At 39.2% G+C, this 13600-nt stretch overlaps 1 protein-coding gene across 1 annotated transcript in view; it reads right to left on the bottom strand.

Moving 5' to 3' along the window:
- EPB41L3 (erythrocyte membrane protein band 4.1 like 3) overlaps positions 1-13600 on the bottom strand; it is a 93022-nt gene that overhangs the window by 53251 nt on the left and 26171 nt on the right. The window contains 2 exon segments of the mRNA XM_085220817.1: positions 6497-6694; positions 11464-11678. Coding sequence (XP_085076943.1) covers positions 6497-6694; positions 11464-11667 — 402 coding nt within the window. The 5' untranslated portion in view covers positions 11668-11678.

Here is a 13600-nt window from a genome sequence, read left to right as displayed (position 1 = left end):
TTCTTAGAAGTTTTGGTGTTCTCACTGTAGCCGTGTCCTCTGCTCAGTTGAAAGGTAAAATTTAAAGCCCAACTTGCTGTTTACTTGATACAACATCTGAAAGAGTGACTTGCTTTTAATATTTGGCTTTCCTTCAGTCTCTATAACATACCTGCGTATTAACTGGAGGAAATACAAGAGATCCAGCTATCTAACCATCTAGGTGTGCTTTCCTATCAGGTTTTACAGACCTTGTCTCTCAGTATCATGCAACCCAGATGTTCCCAGCTGGGGGACTGGAGCTGAGCTTCTCTGGGCAAAGAGGAAATGCTCCAGTCCCAGAAGAGCCACACTAGCATCCTTCAACTTGTGGCACTTCAAAAATGCTTGGTTCAACATGAGATGTCTTAAAAAATAAAAATAATTTAAAAAGATTTCTTTAACTTCAATGAAAAACCTTAAAAAAATTTAAAATGCACTAAAAGCAAGTATAAACACTTTTCTGTTTGGCTCAGCCTCGTAGTTCATTATTACAAGCTGGACAACATGGATATCGATTTCCAGAACACTGTGCTTCCTGAATTGACAAGTACTTTTAAATTATAAAAAGCAGTACACAGCATTTTGAGAACATAAGCCAGAGGAGTTGTATATTAGCTCTATTCAGTTGGAACATATTCAGGCAATACCCAGACTCCTACTGACACGTGTCAGGTAACATAGATCTTAGCTGAATCCCCTGGCTAATCTGAGTCAGTCCTAATTAGTGGGTCTAGGGGCAGAAAACATTCTGTATAATGCCGACGATGCATCCCAGCCCAGTCACATTTAGTGAGACACGTCCTAGGTAAGGAAAAAAAACATAACACAAACCTAACCTAAAGCTCTTCATATTAAATTAACTGAAATATAAGTAGTGACTAGGTCAAAAGGAAAAGACTTATTAAAAAAAATTCCCTTTTGCAAGCAGTAATAAGTTTCACATGTAAGGCCGTTTGCAAGAGACTGTGTGGAATTCATTAAACAATTAAAACACGCAGGGGGTAACTGAAACTGTATCCTTCAGCAAGCAGAGTGCATCTTATTACAGCAATTTCCTTCCTGACCTTCACGTCTACCTCAAAATGGGTAAAAAGGCAACATTATTAAACTGTCCAGGACAAAGCTGAGCGTATGTCCGTGCTGAGACACCTCCTGGGGCAAAGGAACAGTGGGGCTACTCCTTCTGCCACCACAGCACAGAGACACAGAAGGAGTTATCCTCGAGACGTGGTATTACAAGTGAGATGTGGAATACCAGAAGAAACGCACGCAGTGTTGAAGTACAGAGTCTAACAAGGACAGGAAATTTTTTATACTTTTTAATTTCTGCCAATGGTAGCAGAGCTTATTCCCTATTCTTCCAACTTGTCCAACAACCATCCTTAATGATTAACTTTTTTAAGGAAGCATCCACATACACTGACTTTTTCAGGAAAAATTCATGTGAAACAACATTCCATGCTACATGAGAAGCCATTCACTTCATGCACATTTTGCCTCCAACAAGGAATTTTAGCACACACTGTGCAAGACAGAGAGCGACCAGTTCATCCCAGTTTGCCTCTCTTCAGGTTATAAACCCTGGTTTCCAATGTATGGAAATAGAACACCTCACCTTTCCGATTCATGTATGGTACCCTAAAGTCCCCTAAAGATGTGGGGAAAAAAAACCTACTGCTATGAATGTAGGGTATCCTCGGTTGTTCTTCAGAGAAGTGTAGAAATGGCTACTGCTGTGGGCAGAATTGGGTAGTGGACTACAAAAACTGGATAGAAAAAAACCACAACAGTGTATTTGCAACAATCTCCCCCTACCTCAGCTGACTCCCATTGACCAAGAACAGTGGGTATAGTAACGCTCCTTGAGACCTCAGATTTCAACATTTTCCACTGCATCCAAATTATACAGGAACTCAACCTGTTTGGCACAGTGCTACAGCAATGTTACAGCAAAGTTGCTATGGAAACATTTTTTTCATTTACTATTTTCCTGTTTGATCATAAAATCCAAGTGGAAGAAGAATGAAGGAAGAATATAAATTACCAATGAGTTCAGACAGTTGTGCCCTTGAAAATGAAATCTAACCATTTTGCCTTTCATTTGGTTAAGGTTCTTATTGCTTTCTGATCTCACACAGTGATTAATAACATCTATATGTTTAGAGTAGAAATCATGAAGGCAAATTCCAACCTGTTTTAAAAAGACACTTCAAGTTAGGCAACATCTAAGGGAGAGGATGACAGCTTGTTCCAATTCAGTCTTTTAATTAAAATGTAGCAGTCTAGACAACAGAAAAATAAGATGAGGCAGAGAAGGAAGATGAGAAAATAAATCCTAGAAATAGTGTAAATGTAGTAGAGCACTCGAAAACCCCTACTTAAGGTGGGAGAAATTCAGACAAATTATTTCTGCTTATTTCCACATATCTTCAGAAAAACCTCAACTAATGCCTTTGTTAAGGTTATCTGAATTCAGTTTGCAGTCTTCCCTGGAGATGTTTAAAGAAAGGGCAGTTCTTAGGAACGTGGTTTAGCGGGCAATATTAGTGGTTTGTTGACAGTAGGACTAGATGATCTCATAGGTCTTTTCCAACCTTAATTATTCTATCATTCTATGATCTTACATTTTTGGTTTGAAGAAGTAAAGATAAATGTAGTATGTAGACCTAGCTTGCTTAACAAAGAAGTCCTTAGCATTCTCTTTGCCTGATCAGCTTTTGCACCAGCTATGGACCTGGCCACTTTTGACAAAATATTTCTGGTCCTGGTGCCAGGTGGGAGAGCACCATGAACAGTGCAAGGAGAACAGCTTTCAGAAGAGGTGGACATCTCAGTGGAAAACAGCCAGCACCGTCCAACCAGGCTATGCCAGCTCCTCTGAGTACCCATTAGAAATCTCCAGCTGCTTTAGGGCATGAGGGAACCATATTAGGCTGCTGCTCTACTTTCACACTGTTAGTGAGAACTTCAGTGTACAACAAACATATCTGCTCCAAAAGCACGCAGCTGTTCCCAGACACATAAAATGCCATTAGGTATCCACTGCACCTTGAAAGGGAACCACCGCTCTTAAATAAGTTGGCTGATCCTATCCATAGGCTCCCAGTTGAGAAGTGTGGTGACAGTACAGATGGTAATGCTTCTGTTTTATGTTTTTTGGAAAAGGATAAATTAACAGGTTGGGTTAGCTATTTAACCTGATTTTGGCTTGTAATGACTTACTGCATGAAAGACTTTCTGGGTCAGGATAGATACAACACACTGGCAGTAATATTGTAGGGCCACAGGAGAGATCTTTTATCTGGCATTTACTTCAGATCCTTTCACTGAAAGAATAACACATTAGATGAACTGCTGTTAACCTCCTCTTTGAAGTTACCTCCACTACCCCTTGCTCTGCAGATATATCTCATACAACATAAAAAACCCTGGTGTCACATATGCAATGTTCTGGGCATGAGAGACTGAAAGAAACAGTGGAAGCTGTTGAAGACTCTCAGCACTGAATACGGAATAGGAAAGAGGGAGCTGTGAAACAACAGACTGCAAAGGGATAATGAATTAACCAAACCCATGTCAGAAGCGTCTAAATCTCTGAGTATGTGCTATTTCAGCTGTCAGGTCATTAACTGGATGAACACATAATTGATAAGCTGTAGGTTGTATTCTACTTGAGAGCAATAAGCTCCTTTAAGTGATATGAATATTTAATGTATATAAAAGCATTTGTCATTTGCAACCACTCCATAGAGTAACTGATGGATTCTATAATGATCCCCAACTCCCTGACTAGGGAATACACTTCTGGAGAGATATCTGGCTCACTTCCAAAACAAAATTCACTGACAGAGCTGGACATTACTAAATTTCCAGTCCTTCTAAATTACACTGCTTTTTAGATTTCAGTAGGCAGAAGCAGGACATGTAGAGTTGCAAAATGGAAGCTGACAAGAAGGGATGAGCTTTCTAACTTGCCTCTACCAACTGTCAAATCCCTAACGCTGTCCACACTGAAAGATGCACTTATGCGCGTAAAACACAAGGCATGGAAACAATAAATGTTTGGTTGGCATGTTTCTGCTTTCCCTTCTTTTAAGGAATTCACTTTGGGGAATTTACTGATTTCCGTGATTTGCTAGATCTTTGAATATACCAACATTACATTTTCCTGCTCACTTAAGGAGTACTTCAAAAATATGATACCATTTTTTCTGAAATGTGACATTGTTTCTCACATTGCAGCACCAGATTTTTGTTGAAAAAGAAACAGAACTTTAGAAATACCCAAGATGAGAACTTCACCTTCATTTTCCTAAATGATTTTCTGAAATGTGTTCAGAAACAGATGCTCAGCCTCCCCAGCCTACTAAAACCCTTTGTATGTACTTTTTCTCCCCAGTGGATAAAGCAAGTGAATGGCACATCCTATCTCTTGGCTGGGCAAGGACTCCTTTCACTGTAGCTGAACTTTACAGACATGTAAAGTAGCATTTCCTAGGGATCTATCCATGGGCCAAAGAGTGGGCTGTGCTATAGAGCTACCTGCAGTTGCATCCTCAATAAACACAAGAAGCTGACAATATCACCTAGGAAGGACACAAAGTTTGGGTCATTCATTTAAGGTGTCTAAACACATCAGTGCACCTGCACTTGTTTACTGAAAAATTTTTGACTTTTCACTGCTAAATTCTGTTTTGACACACCCTATGGTCTGCTCATCACAATATAACAGCTTTGTCATTTGAAGACTCATCCTTTTGGGAGCTCTGTTCTCATCAGTATTGCATTCTGCCTACAATACCTAGCCATCTTAGAGGCAGACACTTTACTGATGAAAATGAACACAACCGTAAGATATTTCAGCAGTCTACATAGAAAAAAAAATGCATACAGTATACATAAAGGATATTATTTGTAACTTGCATAGCAGACTAATCTGACAAGCAATAAAACACGATGACTTTTATATGCTAGCATTTTGATACTACCTCCAACAGAAGCAAAGTTTAGAGAATTGAAACTTACTAAAATGAAGTATTATTCATAGCATTTATTTTTGCAGAATTGAGAGTCTAATATAATAAATCTCCCTTTCTGCTCCATCTTACACTCTCATGAAACTCAGCCTTGCAGACAAGATTTCCATAGAACTCCTGTTTTGAAAAATTTGCTTAACTGTATTCCAGAAAGTGACTCAGATTTTCTACCCAAATGGCAAAAGCTGAAAAAAGTCTCACTCTTTCTATGAAAGCCAGTAGAATCATTCTTTCACTTTAACGCCTTGCACTTTTTTTTTTTTTTTTTTTTTAAACAGACAAAACTAGGAGTAGAGATCAAGTAACTGCAATTAAATAGTCACAATTATGTGACCAGGAAGGTATTGTTAGTTTGATGGAAACAGTACAGGATTTGGCCAGTGCAACTAGAAGACAGTTGAAAGTATGACTGTTAAGATGCTATAAGAGCAATAGGATCACAGCTCTTGCTTAGAGCTAACTCTGCAGTTACCCAAAGTAGAGCTGGCGATGCTGAGGCCTCTAACATGCATCTTTCCTCTGCCAGGAGGATGCTGCTCTAGCTGGAGCTCAGCTTCGTGCGTGACCTCTTAAACAAGAGCAGGATCAAGACAGGCAGGTTCACTGCCCAAATGTGGTGACACTGCTGTAACAGCTGAATGGAGAAGTAAATCAATCCAAATGTGCTAAATCTGCTGATGCCTATGCTTTTTCATAGTCATCTGGTGCTCAAAGAAAGACATCCTCACAGCATGGGTCTGTCAGAAACCACAGACTGACTAGTTCCTAAGTGATTGTAGCAAAGGCTGCTCTCTTCTCAAAAGGAGACTCCTGGCAGAGTCCCCAAAGGAAGGAAAGTTTCTTCATAGAAATCCAATGGTAGCTTTCCACCGGTGATGTTTACACACAGTTCTGACTCTCAGACAGTGGGGGAGCACATAAAATTCCACAGTCTAATTGACATTTTCCTTGTGCCTCCATGGCATCTCTTTTGCCCCCACTCATCTCACGATTGTCAAAACTACTGTTCAGACTGACTATACACAATTCTCAACTCAGCAGTATACGAGGGAAAAAGGACATCCTGCAAGACCCAAATCCTTCTTTTTCTTTATGGGCTTTGCTGTCCATAATTCATTTTCTCCATTTTGTAGTGGCACATGCTAACATAATATTAATCCATAGTCCCGGGCTGCTCCAAGGACTGTTAGCTATTCCCCACTGAAGATAAAATCTCTGCATCATATTCTATCTCCAGGAAAAATAATGGAAACATCTACGTGCATGGCATTAGTGAAATATCTGGCCATCTATATTTTTGCTTAAATTGGGAACTCAGTTTTAGACTTTTTTTTTTTAAAAGCAATTTTTTTTTAATTTTTTTTTTTTTAGCCTGCAAGTCTGATTTCAAATATTTTCCTCTATATAGAATGAAAAAAAAACAGAGAAAAGCAATTTACCTCTACTTCACATGCATATTCAGATCCATCCAGGAGTGTCACTTTGCACTGCATATTTTTAGGTTTCTTGACAATCTTTAGAGGAGACTTGGAAAGTTTGCTTGATGATGATTTTTGAGAGAGCTTGTCGTCCTCTAACTGTTGATATTCAAGCTGTTTTGCACTTGCAGCTGCAAACTCCTGTTCTTTGTCTGTGGGCTAGAAAAAGACAGAAGGATAACTGAGACAAACCAATTGTGCAGTGCAATGCATTACACACTCTGCTTCTGGCAGATGAAGCTTTAGAATGGTGACTGGATAAGAGGGTCCATGATGCACAGAAGCCTTTTTGCTATTGAAAAGACTCCCTGTATTACTTCCAAACCTTTCTCCTCCAAAAGGTACAGAAAAATCAGGGAGGAGGGACACGCATGAAAATAATTTAGGTTTCTACTTTTATACTTCGAAAATCCCTCTGAGATTCCTTGGACCTTTTGTTTTTTTTGGTCTACTGAAAATGCTGAACAATGAGTAAACATTGTAACAAACCAATATTCCCACAGATTATCACTTTAAAGTGCTGTATCTACTAAATCACACAGCGTTTTCATGATGTCATATGGAATAGGAAAAGACCATCAGATTTGCACTAGTTTTGCTGTCTCTGAGAAAAGGTGCCCTGAATGAGAGGTCTGACCAGTCAATGACAATGAGAACTTGCAGGAGGGTTCTGATGTGCCTTGGAGAGAGAAGGGCTCCCCAAACACCTGAGCGAAGGGTTAAGCAAACAGGATGGAAATAAGAGGCCAAACATCTTTTATGTGCAGCTGGCTGGCTAATGGATGATAACTACAAGATGAGAGGCTGAGTTGTGCTCTCTGCAGATGCTCAGCAAGTCCTTTAAGCTGGCAAGAAGTAGAACATTTGAAAGACAAATATTCTGCAGGGGAAAGGGTAGAGAAGAAACAATTACAGTTCCTTTTGCTTGGGCTTATCTGTTGGTCAGACCATTTGAAGAGTCACCGCGATGCAGCACAGCTCGTGGTCCTTTTCACTGCAACAGATGAAAGCCAGAACAGCTCTACTGCATTTCACCCTTCCTAGCAACAGCACTATGCCGCAGTCATTACCTTTCAAATCAGTTATGCCTCTGATAGCCTCCAAGCAAAATCACAACAGGAGTGCACTAATACCTAAGCTAGAGCTTTAAAAACATACATTTAAAAAATGTTTCAGTTATCTCACTACAATAGAAAAAAAATAACAGGTCTGGCTCTGAATGATTCCTGTGTAAGAAGAAACAAGCATCACTGGAAAAAATATAAATTAATCCTTCATCTGTTTCCATTCACTGCATGTAATAAGCCTTCACGAGAGAAGAGCAAATCCACCGAAAGGCTTTAATCTGCTTTGAGACCAAAACAACCTTGCATCATATAACCAGCAACAACAGCATGTCACTAAACCACAGAGAACTTTTCCCAGGAGATTTCATCCAAACAAGCTGTAAGCTTTTCCTTTTTATTTAGGTGAATAGGGAAAAAAGTATTTGGAATCAGTGAGGTCCTTGCATGCCTTGAAGGCTGGCAGTAGATGAAGGCACAACATACATCACAAGATTAGCTGTTTTCTGGGGTTAAAATGCTCACCGTGGCTATGAGAATGAAGGAGAGTGCCTCCACCTTCCAAACAAGATTTGAGGCCAAGCCATTGCTCTACAACCACAGAGGCCAGCTGGCAAGCAGTTGGGCCTAAGCACCATGAGGAAAACAAGGCTCAAGATGTCTCCTCTTAGGGACCTAGCACTGATGGGAAGAGGCATTCTGATGACTTCTGCGTGTTTTCTTAAGGAAATTTACCACAGAAGATGCATTTGCATATCTACAGGTGCAAAAGTCATCCCAGGGCTGGAAGAACTATGCCATCATTGCAGGTGGCTCATTAGATTTCTCATGTGAGAGTAAACTTCTTCCTAGCACAAAAAAAACCCCTTAAATTAAAAACAACAACAACAACAAACAAAACAACAGATCCATGGAATTAATCTTTTTAAAGAAGATAGGAAAACTGCTTGAAAGATAAATCCATAACAGCAAAGGCACCCAGCAGCTTTTACATTTTAGAAGCCTCTTCAGTCTGCAAACAACTTCTTTGAACCACCCACTATGGATTGTTGATTATTTTCTTTCATGAAGATACTTTGTAGCTAAAGAGCAAAGCCGGCATTTGCTTATTTATAAATATATTTTTAAAAAACAAACTAGTATTGACATTATTTTGTTTGCTAGACTCCTACTGACATTAAGATCAGGAGAATCTGTCTAGGTTAAAATCATACAATGGATTTTTCCTCATTTGTCTGGAGAACAAAATATGCCAAGAACTATTAGAGAAGATCTCATGAACTACGCTGACGTGTTCAGGCACTGAGGTACCTTCAGAGTGAATTAAGCCTCTTCTTCCTAAAGAAAACTGACATTGTGTTATTTAGGAAAAAAAAAGTGGCTAGTGAAAATCTCTTGTACTCAGTGGATTATTCTGAACTCTGCAAGCATAACTATATTCTTCCGGAATCCTGTTCACCCCTGCAACAGATATTTCTACAGCATTTTCAGTGTTACAGACTAAATTATAGTGAAGCACAAATTGCTTCAGGGTTTGTATTCTTTGAGCACAAGCTTTTCATCTTTATTTACATTGATATATCTTACTATGAAACAGTATATTCATTCCCTTTTGAAGCTGGAATTCTCCCTCACATCAAGCCCTTGGAGTTACAGGATTTAACAAGTAATGATTTTGGATGCTTCACAATTTGGGTACAAAATGAAAGGTTGAGGGAACTGGGCTTGTTTAGCTTGGAGAACAGAAGGTTCCAGGGAGACCTCATTGTGGCCTTCCAGTACTTGAAGGGACGGTGTAAGCAGAAGGGAATATGACTGTTTATGAAGGTAGACAGTAATAGGACAAGGGGGAATGGTTTTAAACCAAGACAAGGAGGTTAGGTTAGATATTAGGAAGAAGTTTGTCACACAGAGGGCAGTGACACATTGGAACACGTTGCCCAAGGAGGTTGTGGATGCCCCATCCCTGGAGGCATTCAAGGCCAGGCTGGATGTGGCTCTGGGCAGCCTGGTCTGGTGGTTGGCGACCCTGCATGTAGCAAGGGGGTTGAAACTAGATGATCATTGTGGTCCTTTTCAACCCAGGCCATTCTATGTGTCTAGGATTACCAAACTTGCACAGTGCATGAATCACGTCTATGATAGTTTCTAGAAACATCAGCATCCAATGCGTGATACAGTCTTGCTCTTCAAGTAGACAGAAAGGGAGGAAGACAGTAAGATTACATTATCATATTTCATGAAATAATTAATTTCTGCAGTAACTGCTAATCCCACTGTGAAGAAGCCTTTTTGTTTTTATTAAAATGTTTTTTCTCATACGTATGGTATGAAAACAAGAAGTCACAGTTATGGATCAGTAACTTCAATCTTTCTTCCTAACATTCTCTTATACAAGTGATAATAAAAACCACAAGCTTACTCTGTACTGATCCCATCATGGAGGAACAAATGACAGCAAGACAGAAAATGATATCAATTAATCCCACAATTTCTCACTTTTTAATGAACCCACTGCCAATAGTTCTGTTGGTCAGGTCTGCTTTTAAGTGGTCTGGAAGTAAAAAAAAAAAAAAAGATAATACTTAAGCCTAGGCCTGAAAGAACTGAATTTTATATTAGTGATTTGCTTGTGTAGTGCTCTTCTCTCCTAGAAAGCAGCCCTCTCTCTTTTCCCCAGACTAACTACAGGTAACTTCTGGCTTATTTCAGAGACTGAAATTCTCCCAGCTCGTATTTGGTAGATGTAGAAACAAAGCAAAAAGGTCTTTAGTGGAGATGGAGAGAGTTTTTAATCAATGATAGAAATGGTTAGCAACCAAGAAAAAAAAGTTGATCTTCAATAGCAATAAATATCAGAAATCTGTCCTGCCACATCTACATCTTGGGATAAAGGAAGTCAGACATCTCTTTTAATTTGGTCCCAGGAGCACTCGTTCTCCCAAGAACTAAATCTGGGAGATATTAAAGGCTTTGCTTGTATATGAGACAGCTTATGCTCATTTTTTTTCCTCACCAACATTAAGTTTAGGCTGTAGTTCTGCAGAAAAAAGGATTAAAAGCCAAGAGCACAGCCAGCCTCAAGCAGCTTCAGTGAGAACATTCACAATGTTAGTAAGTAATGTCTTACTTCTGCTTGCTCTACCAGCACTGCCTTCGAACTAGGAAAAATAACAAGACCTCACAAAGTACCCGATTATTATTTTTTTTTTTTTTGTAAAGAACAGAGGAGGAGCATGATTAGCTTATTCCATTCTTCAAAGGTGAATGCCATCAAAGGGGGGGGGTCATAACATTACGGATCTAAGGAATGTGATTTGCAGGTACCTAATTAATTTTTGTGTCATTTACCAATGAATAACAATGCCTGCTAATCCTATTGACTGGAAATTGTTAACAGGAGAAGAAAGCAGCCGCCACAAATTTAATAAGCGCGACAATGAACCAAATGGAAAAATCATGTGATAGCTCTTCTAAAACCTATTACGTGAGAAGTTAAAGCAATTATAATGCAGTCATTTCAGAACTACAAGAAGCTTAACAGACTCTTCATGGGCCACACATCACACAAGCAAGCATGAAATCAGTTTTCAGCAGGTGTCAAAGAAAAATGAACTCTGAAAACATTTTTAGCTTCTTAAAAGTTGGCACTGTTTGCTACCTAACACAAATGTAAGATGGAAAGCATTTCTCACTTAGTAAGACCGGCCCAAAGCAGCACAGTGAAGACAGAAAGACATGAACTTCCAGACATCCTGCATGAGGGTTATTATGTTTAAACGAAAGACCAACCAATGAAAATCTATAACATCATACCAAACAGGCTCACTGTTTCCCAGGAGCAATATTGCACAGCTTTCCTACCTGCTCTTTCCTCACCGGCGTGCTGTGTGCTGCCACAGCTGAGAACTGCTCGAGTGCGTTTTGGTGCTCTTCACTCAGCTGCTGCTGCTGCTGCTGCTGCTCCTGTGGTGGGCCCTCTGCTGCTGCCCCTGACTGTGCAGGGGCTTCTTGCTGGTCCTGCTCTTTGTCCTTGGACTCAGAATCTGATCCCGACTCTGTCGTCATGGTTGGTTATTCTGGAAAACAAGGTGAGCAGATAGACTGAGCGAGATCATGCAGACATTCATTTGTAAGCTGTGATCTAAAAAAGAGCACAGTGCTGTAAAATCTTAGCCTATTCATTCTTATTCTTTTCCTTGTAACATACAAACAATGTCACAAGAATTACGTTGAAGTTAAATGCAGAAGTGCCGCTCTAACTAGTTCATTAAAAGAGAGTAACACACTGAAAAAAGGTGGTGTTAGTGCCTGAATTCCAACACAACTCACTGTAGCTTGGGTTTCTAAACTTGTGGAAACTTTTAGAAACATTCAGTCTTTCATTCCTTATGTTTGAGTCAACTGGGATTGAACTCCTCAACACCTGCACTGCTTTTGGAAACAGACTCAAGTCATTCTTATGTTTGCAGGCGATACAGATGCTGGAAACATTGAAATGGGCCCACCAAGAGCAATACAAACGTATCATGTTTTTGTGACCAATTCTGTCCGACCTGCATGAATTCACCCACACCTTTTCAGTGATGAAGCATCCATAAAAAAAAAAAAATGGAAAAAACAAAAAATACTTTCACTAAGTCATTCTAAAAGTTAGATTTAAATAAAAGTGAGTATATGATTCTTCTTGAATACAAAATAATTATGCCTGAACTTAGCATTGTCCAGAAGCAAATCAAAATATTAGCAACACTCATTCAAAATCTTGAATTTTGAAACTAAATAGCCTCATTACAAACATGTGCTTGGTGCTCAATTCTTAAAAGATATAAAAGCAAAACACAAGTTTAAAAAATACTGCATTTCCACATGAAAACAAGAATTTGAATAAGCAGAGAGTCAGTTCAGGAAATATAGCATATTTGGATTTTTGTTACACGTACAAGTCCATAATAACTACAAAAGTATTCGAGCACTTCGCTTTTAGGCAACTCAAAACTGACTCAGCCTGCTGTAGTCTATTTCTGTTCATCATCATCAGGCTGTAATTTCTTTAACCTGGTAACCATAGCTACTGTGTAATTATATGCAGTTTCATACAATATACATCTGCTAATTCATCCGCTCTGAAGTCACTATTAGTTCTTAACTTACACTACAGTGTTTACTAGGAGAAACAGACTTGCTGAAGATTACAGGAAAAAGGATTCCTTTTTGATGTTGTCAGAATGTTTAATAAGATGTATTGCTTGACGGAAAACACTGTAAATGAGGTCAATTTGTATTTTCAAACTCATTTATGTATTGTGTCCTCTCAAGGCTAAGGTCTCCAGGGAACACAATTCTCCATACAGCTAATTCACAGCGTTCAGCTCGCAATCGGTTTTTGTAGTGCTCATGTGGATGTGGGTACATGGTCATACCTGCTGCACACCAACACTCACAAGGGCAAAATACGCAACGCATACGGTAGATTTATGTTTCAGGGCACATTTTCAAAGTCCTAACACATGACGCACTTCATTAAGAATACATCAAATTTCTACACTTAAGCTGCCACAGCTGTAAGAAAAAACACCCTTTAGAAATGTATTACTTAAACAGTTGCCTTCAGCCTCTACAAAAAGCAGTAATTATCCTCTGCCTTGTAAAACGTGACAGCCTGGAAGGTATCCATCTAATCCAACTCTGGATGCACACATCTGAGATGGTCACTTTAAACTCACTCCATACTCAGAGTAGAAAAACAGACATTTCAGAGCGTGATTCATCTGACCTATTTTAGATGTCTGCTTTAAGCTGAGATAAATCACTCACTAGTGCTATTTTGTTCTACTCGCCACAAAGGAAGCTTAGGCAAGTTCCTCACATGTAGAGCAAACAAACTCATTCTCCATATTCAATTCTATTAAGCCACTGTTTTTGCATGCTTTAAAAATTAAACTGCGGAATAATGTTAATCTCTCAGTTTTGTTTTGCCCATCTGTCAGATCAACATGTA

Source organism: Meleagris gallopavo, chromosome 3 (assembly GCF_905368555.1).
Source record: "Meleagris gallopavo chromosome 3, MGAL_WU_HG_1.1, whole genome shotgun sequence".
Classification (NCBI taxonomy): Eukaryota; Metazoa; Chordata; class Aves; order Galliformes; family Phasianidae; genus Meleagris; species Meleagris gallopavo.
The sequence above is the reverse complement of the archived record's forward strand: the minus strand, read 5'-3'. Positions and strand labels throughout refer to the sequence as shown.